This window comes from Chamaea fasciata, unplaced genomic scaffold (assembly GCF_029207755.1).
Source record: "Chamaea fasciata isolate MVZ Bird 193981 ecotype frontalis unplaced genomic scaffold, bChaFas1.0.hap1 SCAF_7, whole genome shotgun sequence".
Taxonomy (NCBI): Eukaryota; Metazoa; Chordata; class Aves; order Passeriformes; family Sylviidae; genus Chamaea; species Chamaea fasciata.
This window is the reverse complement of record NW_027094092.1, coordinates 14,842,342-14,856,069: the sequence shown is the minus strand read 5'-3', so window position 1 is coordinate 14,856,069 and position 13,728 is coordinate 14,842,342. Positions and strand designations below refer to the sequence as shown.

The following is a 13,728-nucleotide window of genomic DNA, read 5'->3' as shown; positions in this document are numbered from 1 at the left end:
ACAGCAGCTGAAGAACCACAATCAATTCAGGAAGTCTGTGAAATCTGTTTTTGAAAGCTATTCCCAAAAATGCCTATTAATAAGACAGATAATTGGGCAACCAACCCCTACTAACAGTTAAATAAAACCTGATACAGTGAAAAGCGACTGTGCAGGCAATGTTTTTCTCTACCTAACTCATGTTTGTTGATTAGAGAAATGGCAAAACACACATATTGCAGCTGACACTGAGTGTTTTGGGCTGTTAGTTGGAACCTGAAGCAATGGAGCTTCAGAGCAGGTCCCAGCTATTCTTTATCCCCTTCACTATTTAGGGTCAGCTATTTCTCTGTGGTGCAGGCAATGGGATCTTTCCTCACCAGTGGTACTGAAGGATTGCTCTGATTTTATGCATTGCCATATCCTCTGCTGCATGCCACACCACTCAGTTTGACAACCAGCCCAGGCTGGAAAATCAAGTAACATGGGTTGCTGAAGACACCCATCTGCAACAAAGGGATGGGCTTTGTTAAGATTATATGCAACAGATTTCTCTCAGCTGCTTTGGCAAGCTCGGGAGCATGGCTAGTTTGTCCCTACAATCTGACTCAAAGCTCACATGTCCTGCAGAGTCCTTAGAGCTGCCTCCCTTGGGCTGTTTTTGAGGAAGTTCCCTGCCACAGCCACCCCAGGAATCTGCCCTTGCTTTTTCTCTGAGAACAGAACAACCTCCTTCTACCACCTCCTGCCTCTCTCCCTGCCCCTTTTCCTGCACTGGGCAGTGAAATTCACGTAGTAATCAGGAGACAAAACTATTTCCTCCCTTAATTCTCTGTAAGATGTCTTGATTAATGTTTTCTTTGTACACACCAGAACATTTCCAGCTTCAGGCACACCAGCAGTGCTCAGATGCATAATCTTCTTACAACTAATCTCTCTCTACAGTGAGCATTATATACAAAGACTACAAACAGAACAACTGCAGGCAAAACCAGGCCCTGAATGCCTACACTGAGAAAAAAAATTATCCCAGGTCATTCCTCCTGGGGATCCCTACCTAACACAGGACATAGATATTTCAAGGTAGGGTCACACAGGGCAGAACATTTTTATTTGACATGTAGGAAAACCTCATTTTCAGAATCATCTCTGGTTTGGATAAACATCTGTGAGCAAACACCAGCCCATCACTAAAGCCATGTTGTGTTTGGGGAAGGGATCACTGCAACCTTATGGCTTAGAAAAGGGCACTGCAATAGGCACCACATACACAATCCTTGTGTGGTTTGCTTTTTTTTTCTTGAAACAGTTGCAACTGACTCAGTAAACATTGCACTGGCGATTTCTTCCAGCTAAGAATATCGAGTGGGTCGCTGAAATGAATGCTTAATGATTTTTACATCCACCTCCTCTGCCCTTTAAACTGCAAATTGATTGTTATGCAAAGGCTATTAATTTAACAAAGCATATTAAATTTCCCACTAGCACTGAGGAGCTTCTCCTGACATAGCATTTCACTGGTCTTTCCCCTTGTTAACTGCATAGATCATACCTCACTTGCTGTAATTACAACTAGAACATCAACATTAATTATTTCCTTGGTAATGGCAGGTGCATGCAGAATGGAATGTCTAACCCACACTACCAGAAGGATGAGAAAGTCTCCAGCATTCCGGGAAAAATAGGAATGAGAACCATTCCTGCAGATCTTTTTATCTCAGTCCCTCACTTTATTTTCAGTAAATCATACTTTGCATAATCTCCTTTAGCCCCCAGTTCCTGATGATATCTCAGTTCAATATAGCTCATGCAAAGGCATTTTCTTGAAGCACCAATCTATGCAGGAAGGTGAGGTGCTTGCTTGGAATCCTCTTCAGCCCTTTAATCCCGTGCTCTAATATTTTCAACCGAAGAGACAAATCACACCTGTTAAGTATATACCAAGCACCTTATCCATCTTAATGAATTTTTATTTAAAGCTTGCCATTATTTGTTACTGATATCTCTCGTCAGCATTCTTTTAAGCAGGAAAAGAAAGTCAAAACTCAGATTAGCAAAGACTTCCCACCAAAATATAATGTACAACCAAGTACGTGTGCAGCATATAGGAAGAAATGTGCCATCACAGTCACAACTCCTCTCCTGATGCAATTTTCATGACAAACTAGCCAAGAAATTCCAGTAAGGATCCACTTTGAGACAAACTCAGGAAACCAGACCTCTTCCTCTAAATTTCTGTTCATCTGGAAATACTTCCGTACATCTTTAATTGAAAATTTCACAGAGATGACACAAGCATTCCCAGCTGCTTCTCAGCAGTGAACTCAGGAGGCTCTTAGAGATACAGTTAACACAAAATCAAGGTACAAGCACAACGTGGGGACATACACACAAATTACCCTTGAGCTAGGTAGCTGGAGTAGGGCTAACAGCGTGGGCTACAAGGAAGGCATGCAAGGCAGGCTACAAATGATATCTGAGAAATCAAGCAAGCCCCACATGGCCAGTTCATCCTAAAATCTATGCTGGTGCCTGCTACTTATTTAAACTGTTCGAGTCAGCAGATATAAGCCACCACCACACCTCACTTGCAGTATAGATGACCCTTGAATCCCTGCTGCCTGTGCTGGAAGTGTGGGCACAGCTCCTGGGCAGCACACAGCAGTACAGCAGTGCATGTCCAAGACAAAAGGCAAGATTCCCTTTGACTTCCATGGGCACGAGGCTAAAAAACAGTGTTGAATGCTTTGGACTAGTTAAGGAAATAAGCATTCACTTATTAATTTCAATATAAATAATATTAGGCCCGAAGATGAAAATACGGGACATATAACTAAAAACTCTGCATCTCAAAAGCAGATTTGAAGTGGTCTGCTTCCTTTTTGTTGTGGTTATTGATATCAACAGCTCATCTACCAGAGACGGTTTTTATTTGAGGCCGGCTGTGAACACATCTCCAAGCCCAGGAATTTCAGGCAGCAAGTCTCTGAGTCCCATGAACAGTATTAATGAATTGCATAATGGTAAACCACATCCACCTTCGACTTTCCATCTTTCCAGTAATTATCCATAACTCACACAATACATATTCCTTGAGGAATGGCCATCCCACATCCCCCCCCCCCCCATGCCCTGAAGTTTTATGTGTGCTGTTAGCAATACCCTCCAAAGACCTCCCACACGATCCTTTTAAACTGTGGCTGAATATCTAAGAGAACAGCTTTCCAATAACCCATTTTTTCTAGAACTACCTTAGGGGTGAGAGACCTCAGGCTGTGGTAAGGGCCATCCTGATGGATTCACCACAACAGGCTTTGGGAAGAGCGAGCTGCCATAGGACCTGCCATCCCCACTCCTGCAGGGGCTGACAGGATTTGGGATAAACTCAGGGCAGTGAGATATGGTATCAGGTACACGGAAACATAAATAAGACAGTAATTTAGTTGCTTTAGCTAAAGCTATTGGAGATTTAAAGTCATGACAAGAACACTTTGCTTTGGACAGGGGCACAGTTACATCATTTGCAAGCAGGCCACATCTTCAATGTCAGTTCTTGCCTTGATGTTTTTCTTTGAAAAGAACATATTAAAGAGCATCATTACAGCCTCATCCTGCTGTCTAAATCACATAATGGGAGCATATTCCCCTTTAATGGAAGGATCCTACTTTTAATGACATTTTCAAAAAAACCCAGATGACTGCAAGCCTCACTGATGCCTTCCTATCATATCCACCTCTGCCTTTATACAATTAAGTCTAGAAAAGATTGTGCCTTGGGGCTACATTCCCACCACACAATTACTAAGAAATACCAAGCTAATTTGAAGACCTGCTTTCACGCTCGAGAGGGTCCTTCTGACATTATTCCCTTGTTTGTGAAATATTGCCCCCTTGTAGCAAAGTAAACCGGAATCAATTTCCACCTCAAGTCTGTTGAGACTTGGGCTCAAATGAGAATTTTGACACAACAGTAAGGCAAAGCTAATGGCAGGAAAGGATGTTTACAGACCATCTTACAAGACAGAAAACAAGTGCTGTTCAACACCACAAAGATTCAGTTCCAGATTACGCCATGAGCATCCACTGCCCCAAAGAGTTTTAGATTGGAAGACTGTTTCTACCTTGACATCTTGTAGGAGCACAAGACAGCTCCACCAATGGCTCTGACCCCAAGGCTACTAAATTACAGCTGACCTGGCTTACCTACTTCTGAAGAACAGGTAAACAATGCAGAAATGATCGCATCCTGTGGGGCTCCAATCATGCTGAATTTTTGATTCCTCTATTCTCTTGTTTCTCCTGTCAGATTCAGACAGGATCTGTAAATCTCAGGGGCCTTCATAAGGAGGGTTGAATAAATATGACCAAATGAATTTTAAGGAAGTGCATCTATTTTTGAAGAGATCCTTATTTGCCCCTGTTCAGCTTTTCAGACTTTTGGGCACTGTAGTATACCAAGATCTATTGTACAGAGGTTTAAATTTAGAATCCACCTATACTTCCTTTGACACAGCCACTCTACCTGAAATTCTACAGGAAATTAATATACTGAGTATCTTTGCATAAACCTCACTATTTCTCAGAGACGAGAGCATCTAGCTCTTCCTTCAACAATAGTTAAAAGACAGTACTGCAGTTATTTTGGTCCTAGATTTTTAATTAAAAATCTCTGCAGGAGGAGGGGAACTAGACAACTCACAAAGAGCGTGCAGGGTGGGATTTATGCTGTGTTAAATGAGCCCAAAGGACTCAAACTGTGCAAAGGCTGATTGAGCATGCACGAGGAAATCCACTCTCAGCCTCAGTTCTAACGATGAAAACCTTTCTGTGCCTACCTCTGTCCCTCCTCCTCCCCCAGTTTACCTCACACAGTGAAAACAAGCACACAGGATAAACTCTTTGCACGGTGGCTTTCCTTCAATTCAGCCAGAGGGAGTTTTAGACACACAGGTGGATGAGTACACCCATATTGTATATATTTAACAGTGTATTTGTCTTTTCTCATTTCCCTCTACCTGTTCAACTGAAACTATCCCAGTATTTTTGCCAGTGACCACTCTGCTGCTCATACAATTGTCCCACTACCAGGTGCAACATGTTGGACATAAGCAAGAGTGAAACTGAGTTATCAACCATAAGCTAAAGGCCTGGAGAATCAGGACTCCTGGGCTTGTGGGCAGCAAACCTAACAGTACAGCACTTGATAAAAGACAACAAATCCGAAAGCTGTGGAATTCAGGAATAGGACTCTTGTCATCACTTAAAAGCTAACCTACACTGACACCAGCTTTTTTCGTCACTGAATGGAGAGATCCAGGCAAAAAAATCTGAACAGAAACAACAGTATAGCTCAGCTACAAATCCTCCTGGCTATAAGCACTGGCAACTGGAAATACAAAGGAGGTCAAAATCAGCTCTGCCTGGAGAGCTGGGAGCTCCCAGCTGGGGAGGGTAAAGGACGCACTCACCATTGCAGCACAACACCAACACAAAGATGCCAGTTCCAGTGCTGCCACAGGGGAGGGAGGAGAGCTAAAAGGAGGATATGGAGAACAAGGGGCACCTGCAGACCCCGCTTCTATAGATTTATGGATAACACTGACCTTCAGCGGCTCCATGCCAAAAGCAAAAATGTGGCTTTAAGCAAACATAAAAATCCCTGCCTCCCACACAAATGGGAGCTGAGGTCTGACCCAAAAGGAAGATCAGGTCCTCAGCGTCCAGACTGGCCTTGTCTGAAAGGAAGCCAAACACAATGCAGCCAGTTCACAGCATTTTCTTTATCACAGTGCTAAGAGCAGCTATACAATGCTTTCCAATAAAGAACACAGCAATTTATCACAGAGAGACAGGAGTTAGCAGGAAACACTTCCATTATCTCTGCTATGGAAAGGAAGTGACAAAGAGAACGGCTAAAAGGTGACAGACAGTTTTTATGAGGCCGGACTTCAGGTCCTCTCAGGGCTGACCAGCTCTTCTTTTCCATACCAGGAAAAAAAGTGGTAGGGTTCCGCTATGTGGGTCTCATACAACAGGAGGGAGCTGCTACACTGTGAATTCTCAAGACAAACAGACCAAAATGAAAGAAAATATCTGTGGTCTGTCAGATCCTCAGGCTGTGTAAATCAGGGAAGTTTTGTAGCTTCCTTAGCAGGGTGATACTGACTGACAGTGGGGAGTGCAGAGCTGAGCATCCAACTGGTAGAACAGAGGCAATTTCAGAGACCTGCAGTGCTGTAAAGAGGGGACAGAGGACAGCAAGAGCCCATGATGCTTCCTGGCAACTATTTGGTCTGTATTAGAAAAGCAGGCTTCAAAGTGGTTGCTGCCTACAAGCTCCAAACACAGAAGAATTTATAAACAAAAGAGCCCAGATGGGAAAGATTTGAAAAGTTTGGGAGGGCAACAGGGGAAAGAATAAACAAATATCTCTTAAATGAAGTAAGGAAGCACTTAAAATGTCAGAAGGCTAGACGGTCTGTGCAGATTTCACGGTGTCTCTGAAAGGTACAAAACCTTTAACATCCCATGGCTGTGGACATGGACCAAATTCCCCTAGAGGGCACAAACACAGGCTGCTATTACCAACTGCCAGTAACAAACACTATTGCGCAGCCATTAGCAATCAGGAGGCACAGCAACCCACAGTGTTAAGAGCTGTACAAACACATAACAAATAATTGCCTCTGCCTCCAAAAGCATATTGGGTTTCTATCATCTCAAGCAGCACTTGGACCCAAACGTATTTGCTAAACAGCAACAGACCACAGCAGCTAATGTCTGATGGAAGCAGCAAAAACTAAAGAGTGTAACATTTTAATGTCTTCCCTTTGATCAGGTCAGCTCATTCAGTGCCTTTAGCAGCAAAACCAATCTTCAACTGCAGTCATCTGTTCATCTTTAGAGAAATGCATAAACACATATTAGCAACTTCATTCCTCAGACACCAGTGATGAGACTGCCATAAGGACAACTGGGCCTTTTATAATGAACAATTTCCTATCTGGTTAAAAGTCCAGGAGAGCCGACAAATAAAAGAGAGCTTTTCAAAACTCCTTAGCAGCAGACTCCTGTGGGAGTGGGGCCAAGCTGAGACTGCCTTTGTCTGTCAATCTCACATAAACTGTCCTGACTGCAAACCATGCTGCCAAGAGATGCAGGCAAGAACCTGTCTGATGTCTCTGCCTCTCCTTCCAGGACTGACAATGTAGCCGGACTCTTTAAGGTGAAAGATCAGCTGTTGACAGCTTGCAGTTTCCACCCCCTGGAAACAGAACAGACAAAACCCATGAGTCAGCTCAGGGAAAGAAGTAATGTAACCCAGCAAAAGGATTCCCAGAGATCACTTTCCTCCTAGAAAGAGGCAGCAAAGACCAGGGCAAGCTGGACACTTGGCTGGGTTATAACCCAGCTGAAAATTTGTCCAAGGTCAGCTGCTTGCCCTTGATGACCATACAGCAGTTTTACCAACTGCTGCCTGCCTGTGCCACCCCGGCAGCCCCAGCAGCAGCCCCAGCCTGCAGGCAGATACCCAGCCTGCACACAGGAGTCACCTCTGCCACCATCACTGCAATCATGGGGAGTCAGTGAGCTCAGGGAAAAAAACAGCAAAGAAGATTTGCGACTTGCTCTGCAAAAAAAAAGCCACTTGCAGTTTGGAAAGCTGCTCCTGAAGCAGGGCTCTGCCTGGAGGTAATGAAGTTGAGAAATGCAGCATAGAAATGGCACTCACAACAAGCAAAGGTGGGAGTTAAATGAGAAAGAGGTGACACTAACTCATAGGAGGAAACTATTAGGTTCTGTGAAAATTTACTTCCCTCAATAACCTGTCAAAGTAACTGTGCCAACAAGCAGCACAACAAAGCACATTCCTTCTAACAAAGCTTTGCAGTCCCCTAATGGCACCAGCCTCTCCCCCCTCCATAAACTTTTTCACGTCACGATCACCTTGAAATAACTTAAAATATCTTAAAATAACCTCTTACCTTGCAGAACAAAAGGAGCTTATCCCGCTTATTTTCTCTGGTAGAAGAGAACCTAAAAGCTTTAGTTAGGTCCCATGTTTCCAGACACCTGTCATCAGTCATGTGCAATTAAGACAGTTCTTTCCCAAAAGACCACTTCTGCTGGAGGCACTGCCTTCCCAAAAAGCTCTGAATATAAAGTGATTTCTATATCAAATGTATTTCTCCTTTGCCTGCAAACACCAAGAGTCTTCCCTACACATTGCTTGCTGCAACACATATACTGATCATCTAGATTAACCCCACCAAAAAACCATGATGTTTAGGATTATAGTGTCTGATTGGAATTTTTCAAAGTTTCACCATGTACTCTTGGTCTCTAGACTACCCTACCCTACTGATGACTGAGGAAGTGTTTCACACCCACTAGGCACTCACATTTCCCTGGTGCAAGTGGATTTTCAGGACCCATTTCTGTGATATTGCTAAAATACTTCTCTATTTCCCTGGCAGCTCAAAGGCACTTCCAAATAAGCATTACTGGAATTTACATTTCTGTCACTACATTGCCAATTGGCTGCACATAAAAGCAATGGTCAGTAATCAGTTTGGAAGTGAATAAAATCTTAGGTATTTTTTTATAAATAAACAACAACCTCAACACTCATGACTCACAGTCGTGACTTTATAGCCAACACACTGGCCAGTTCTTAGCTTCTTAACTGTGAATACATAATGGCAGTAACACCAAGTCTTTCCACTGTACCTCCTGTCACAAAGACAAGATTATAAATACACAGCATATTCAATACTTGTCAAAGAGTTATTGAGGCAGACCAAGACTTGTTCTATACATGATTTTGTACCAGTTCACCCTTGTTAAATTACAAGTATTATTTGCTGCTATATTTCTGATGATACAACAAAAGCATGGATGTAATCAGAGCCAAAAGAAAGTACTTTATACTGGAAGAGCTGGTTCTTCTTTCCCACAGGGGAACAAGCCACACTGGTATAAGCATGTTCATACTGGCATAGCTGAATTCGCACTAGGGGAGGGTTATATCAATATTACAGAACAGCAGTTAAAAAGTAGTGCAAGTTGTTTACATAGGCAAGACCTAATTTTTACAGGATTTGCTCCTGATCTCAAAAACACTGCTAAAACTCCTAATTCTACAAGCAATCTAGACACAGAGAGAAATAGGGCTGATCATGGGTTTAGCTGAATAAAATATACCACAAATCAATACAGACCGCTGGATAGTAATAATAACAGCAACAAAAACATATAGAGGGGACATGCTTCCATGTGGGCTCTCACTAAAAAAGCCAGTTACCTACCCTTTATGTAGGTGAGAAGATCCCCAAGTTGTTTAGCAGCAGAGGGCAGTAAGATGGCTAACCTTGTTATATCAGTCCTAATTCCTTGAAATGTCAACTGATGAAGCAAATCACAGGATGCCACTGCCACAGCTGCTGCTATCAGAATTTAAGCCTCAAGGGAGCTGAGTGCCCGTGTGGTTTTGAGCAGACAGGCAGAAATGCAAATAGGGTGTTCAGACACTTTTAAATCCATCAGATACAATTCCCGCCAGTCAAAGGTTCCCAAAGCATAAGGCTATAAATGTTCAAAGAACCCACTGCAATTGCCTAAGACGGTGTCCAGCCTCAGAGGCATGTGGATGGAAACAAAGAAGAGGAGACTGAAAGCAGGGGAATAAGAGATGAGGGGACAAGAGGAGGTCAGGAGAAAAAGGAGAGACTGCAAGGCTTAAAGAAAGAGCCTACAAAAAGAGAGGATTTTAGAGAGTGATAAGAAAGTAGGAAGGTTGGGATCAGTCTTTGGGAAGGGGAAAAGGATACTCACCGCAGTGCCTGCAGCCTCAGACAGCATTCACTCTCCTCTCCCACGCGACACCTGCATTTAGAGACACCATCCCTTCCCGAGTTCCTCACCGCCTGCTACATGCACGGAGGGCTTTCTGATCCCCTCCTGGACGCTACACTGCTCCAAGCTGCGGATCAGCACAGGACCCGGAGAAGACACCTGCACGCACAGCCTCTGCTCCAGGGGCACATGGCTCTCAAACACACCTCCCACACGCTGCCAGCACCCTGTCTGCGATCCCAGCTCCCGCTCCGAAAACCAGGGCGACTCTCTAACCGCGGTGACTGTGGGAGAAAATCCCGAGAAGAAGCACAACGTCCAGCGATATGTCCAAAGAAAGCCTTAAACAATAGCCCTGACGGGTGTGATCTGCCACTGTTTGGCAGGGGAAGTTCAAGCTGCAATGCCCATCGACAATAATTAATTGTCAGCCCTGTTAACAGTTTCGCTGCTGATCAAAGCAGCTGGGCAGCACCGCGAGAATTACAGCCAGTTGCTGTCACTTATCAAAGCACGGCAGCAATAAACAATCTGCAACTCTGAGACAGACTCCATTCCTGCCGCGCATAATCTCTCACTCTCGTTCTGTTCCTTTTCAGCGGCTTCTTAGCACACAGAATCTCTGCTCGATCAAAAGTGAAAAAGAACAAACAAATCGAAACAAACAACCCGCCTCAATTCACTCTTTTCTGTAATGAAACTGAAAGGAATAAAGTAAATTCTTGTAACTGTGGAATCACTCAGTGCACTCTGCACAGAACTCAGATACAAACGAGTTTGACAAAGATTTCTCAGCTGATGCAGCTGAGCAGTAAAAGCGTCATGTCTAAAGCTGTACAGAACCTAAACCTGCCATGCAGAGGCAGGTTTGCCAAGCACTAGTGTAGACTTCAGGTACGCTAGCACAGTATTACTGCCTTAGATTTAAAAACAATCTAATGGATGTTGCTAGTTACAGTATCCCATGGCAATTGTACAAATATTTCAGTGGGCGAGCATTTGCAATTACAGCCCTGAATCACTGCATCTGGAAAATATCCACATTTTTTCCTTCGTGGGTTTCCCCGCTACTGCTAAATTAAGAGACAAACACAGAACATACACCTCAGCCAAGGCTTGCTCCCAAGGCTATCTGTGTTGCTGTTGTTCTCTCCAGGATGTGCTCTTCCCTGGCCCTCATCACAGTGAAGGAAGAGTTTTGCAAAAATATCTTTATCTGCTGGTGTCGCCCACTGCAGTGTATCAGTCAGTATCTTTCTGTAAACAGTTTTACACTGATTTCACAGAATCAGAATCATGCAATGGCTTGGGTTGGAAGGAACCTTAAAGATAATTTTCTTCTGAACCCACAGATACACCTTCCACTAAATCAGGCTGCTCAGAGCCCCATCCAGCCTGGCCTTGAACACTTCCAGGGATGGGGCATCCACAGCTTCTCTAGGCAATCTGTTCCAGTGCTTTATCAACCTGACAGAGAAGAATTTCTTTCTAATGTCTAACCCAAATCTGCCCTCTTTCAGTTTAAAACCATTCTTCCTTGTCCTATCACTATCTGCACATGTAAAATGTTGCCCTCCCTGGAACCTTCTCCAGGCTAAACAAGTCCAGCTCTTTCAGCCTGTCCTCATAGGAGAGGTGCTCCATCCCTCTGACCATATTCATGGCTCTCCTTTGGACTCATTCCAATAGATCCACCTCTTTCTTGTGTCAAGGGCCCCAGAGCTGGATGCAGCACTCCAGGTGGGGTCTCATGAGAGAAGAGGGGCAGGATCCCATCCCTTGACACCAGCTTTCCCTTCTCCTTTGCTGGAGGGGGCGGAGGGATGGTACACTCTCTTTGGCCTTTCTTTTCTGACCACTATACTTAAAGGATGCCTCCTAGTTATTCTTCACATCCCTTGCCAAGTCCCATTTTATCTGTGCCTTACCTTTCCTGATTCCATCCCAACACATCCAAACGGTATTCCTGTACATTCCCCAGTCATCTGACCCTAGTTTCACTAGATGTGCATTTTCTTCTTGCTCATCAGCCTGAGAGTAAGGTCCCTGCTCAGTCATGCTGGTTTCTGGCCTGCCTTACTTGATTTCTTACACATTGGGGGGGAGAGGTCACGTGCTCTAAGAAAAGTGGCCTTAAAGAGTTGCCAGCTCTTGTCAGCTAAGGACAATTTCCCAGGAAATCTCTTCCACTAATTCTTTAAACAGCTGGAAGTTCACTGTTTTAAAGTTCAGGGTCCTGACTTCAGTCTATGCCACACCCATGTTTCTTGAGATCACAAACCCAGCCAGGGCATGCTCACTACAGCCCAGGCTGCCTCCAGTTTCAACCCTTGTAACGAGTTCATTTGCATTGGTGAGCACCAGGTCCACTAATGCACCTTCCCTCATTGATTTGTGTAACACTTGGATCTGAAATTTACCCCTGATGCACTCCAGGAGTCTCCTGGATTGCTTACAGCCAGCTGCATTGCTTTTCCAGCAGGTATCTGGATGGCTGAAATCCCTCACCAGGCTGAGACCTGGTGAGCATGATGCTTCCTGTAGCTCAGGCAAGAGGCCCTGTCAGCAGGTTCTCCCTGGTCAGGCACCAGTACTAGACCCCACCCACGAGGTGTCCTTTGTTGGTGTGGTCCTTGACTTTTACCCACAAGCTCAACTTGTTTGTACCTGTTTCTCAGAAATCGCCCTTCACAGTCCACCCAGGCCTTAACAGAGAGTGCAACACTTCTGCTCCTTCCCAGCCTGTCTCTTCTGAAAAGTTTGTAGCCCTCCATTGCAGTGTTCCAGTTGTGTGACTCATTCCAACATGTTTCCATGATAACAACTGGGTCACAGCTCTCTAACTGAAACATGGTTTCCAACTCATCTTGCTGCATGCACTGGGGGTCTTGGGGCAGACTTCTGCCAGACCAGATCCCTCCAAGACATCTCGCACAGTGTGACTAAAGAACTTCAGAAGAACTCCCACATGTTGCACTAATTTCTCATTAATAAATGAAGATGCAGTGGTAATAGGAACAATAAGAAGCCAGCATTTTCGAGGTGTTTTACACCTTAAAAGTACTGTGCAAACAAGGATTAAAATGTATGCATAAACACCCCCTTCTACACTTGACAGACCATTGTTTGCTGAAGCCACAGCACCTGCTGAGACATGATCTTCTATTGGATCAGATACTTCAGCTATCAGACACACTGCAGCAGCAGGAAACTATTGAAATCCTTGTGGGAGGCAATGCTCATGTGTCAGGCAGCACAAACACTGCTGGGATTCTAAAGCTGCCACCTTGGAGGAAGTGATAAATCACAGTGGAGCAGCAGGCAAGGAGTGATGCCAAGGCCAGGGGTCCCCAGACCCTCTCCCACAAGGGGCTGGGACAACCAGGGCACCCAGAAAAACTGGGGTTACCAAGCAGGAGAGGAACCATGCAGGATGCACAGTACCCCAGAAATACCTGCCCTCATTTAAGAGGGCAGAGGAACCCTGCAGTAAACTCTGGAAGTAATTAAAAGAAAGAGTGGAAAGTAAAATTTCTTTTACTGCATGTCCCAGAGTCTCAGGGACTCTTCAGGCAAAAGTATTTCTCTCGCTTTCAGACAGTTTTAAAGAAGCTCTCTGTGGCGGGGTATTACGAGCCAAAAATAAAAGCTAGGATGAATTTGAAGAGAAGGGTTCACAAGCAACCAGCACTGCAAAGGGTCCAAGGTCTCCACTGAGATGAGGGGATAGATGCAGGGATTCTGTCTGAGAAGGACACCCTGAGGCCATCCTAGTTGTGAAAACAGAGGGGATTTCTCAGGCACATGAGACAAGGAGGTGCTAGGAACAGTTTCATCCTGGATAAAGATTTGACGGTGTCTTCAGGTCTATGTTTCCCTTAATTCACAATTTCA

At 44.4% G+C, this 13,728-nt stretch overlaps 1 protein-coding gene across 5 annotated transcripts in view; it reads right to left on the bottom strand.

Moving 5' to 3' along the window:
* Window positions 1-13,728, bottom strand: part of OSBPL5 (oxysterol binding protein like 5) — a 137,571-nt gene that overhangs the window by 67,953 nt on the left and 55,890 nt on the right. Inside the window, exon 1 of one of the 5 annotated variants that reach the window (XM_066187676.1) lies at window positions 9,814-9,960. The exons of the other annotated variants lie outside the window; for them this stretch is intronic. Within the exon in view, the coding sequence (XP_066043773.1) occupies window positions 9,814-9,840 (27 nt within the window). The 5' untranslated portion in view covers window positions 9,841-9,960. Of the gene's footprint in view, window positions 1-9,813; window positions 9,961-13,728 lie in introns of those variants that run through there. 5 annotated transcript variants of the gene reach the window in all.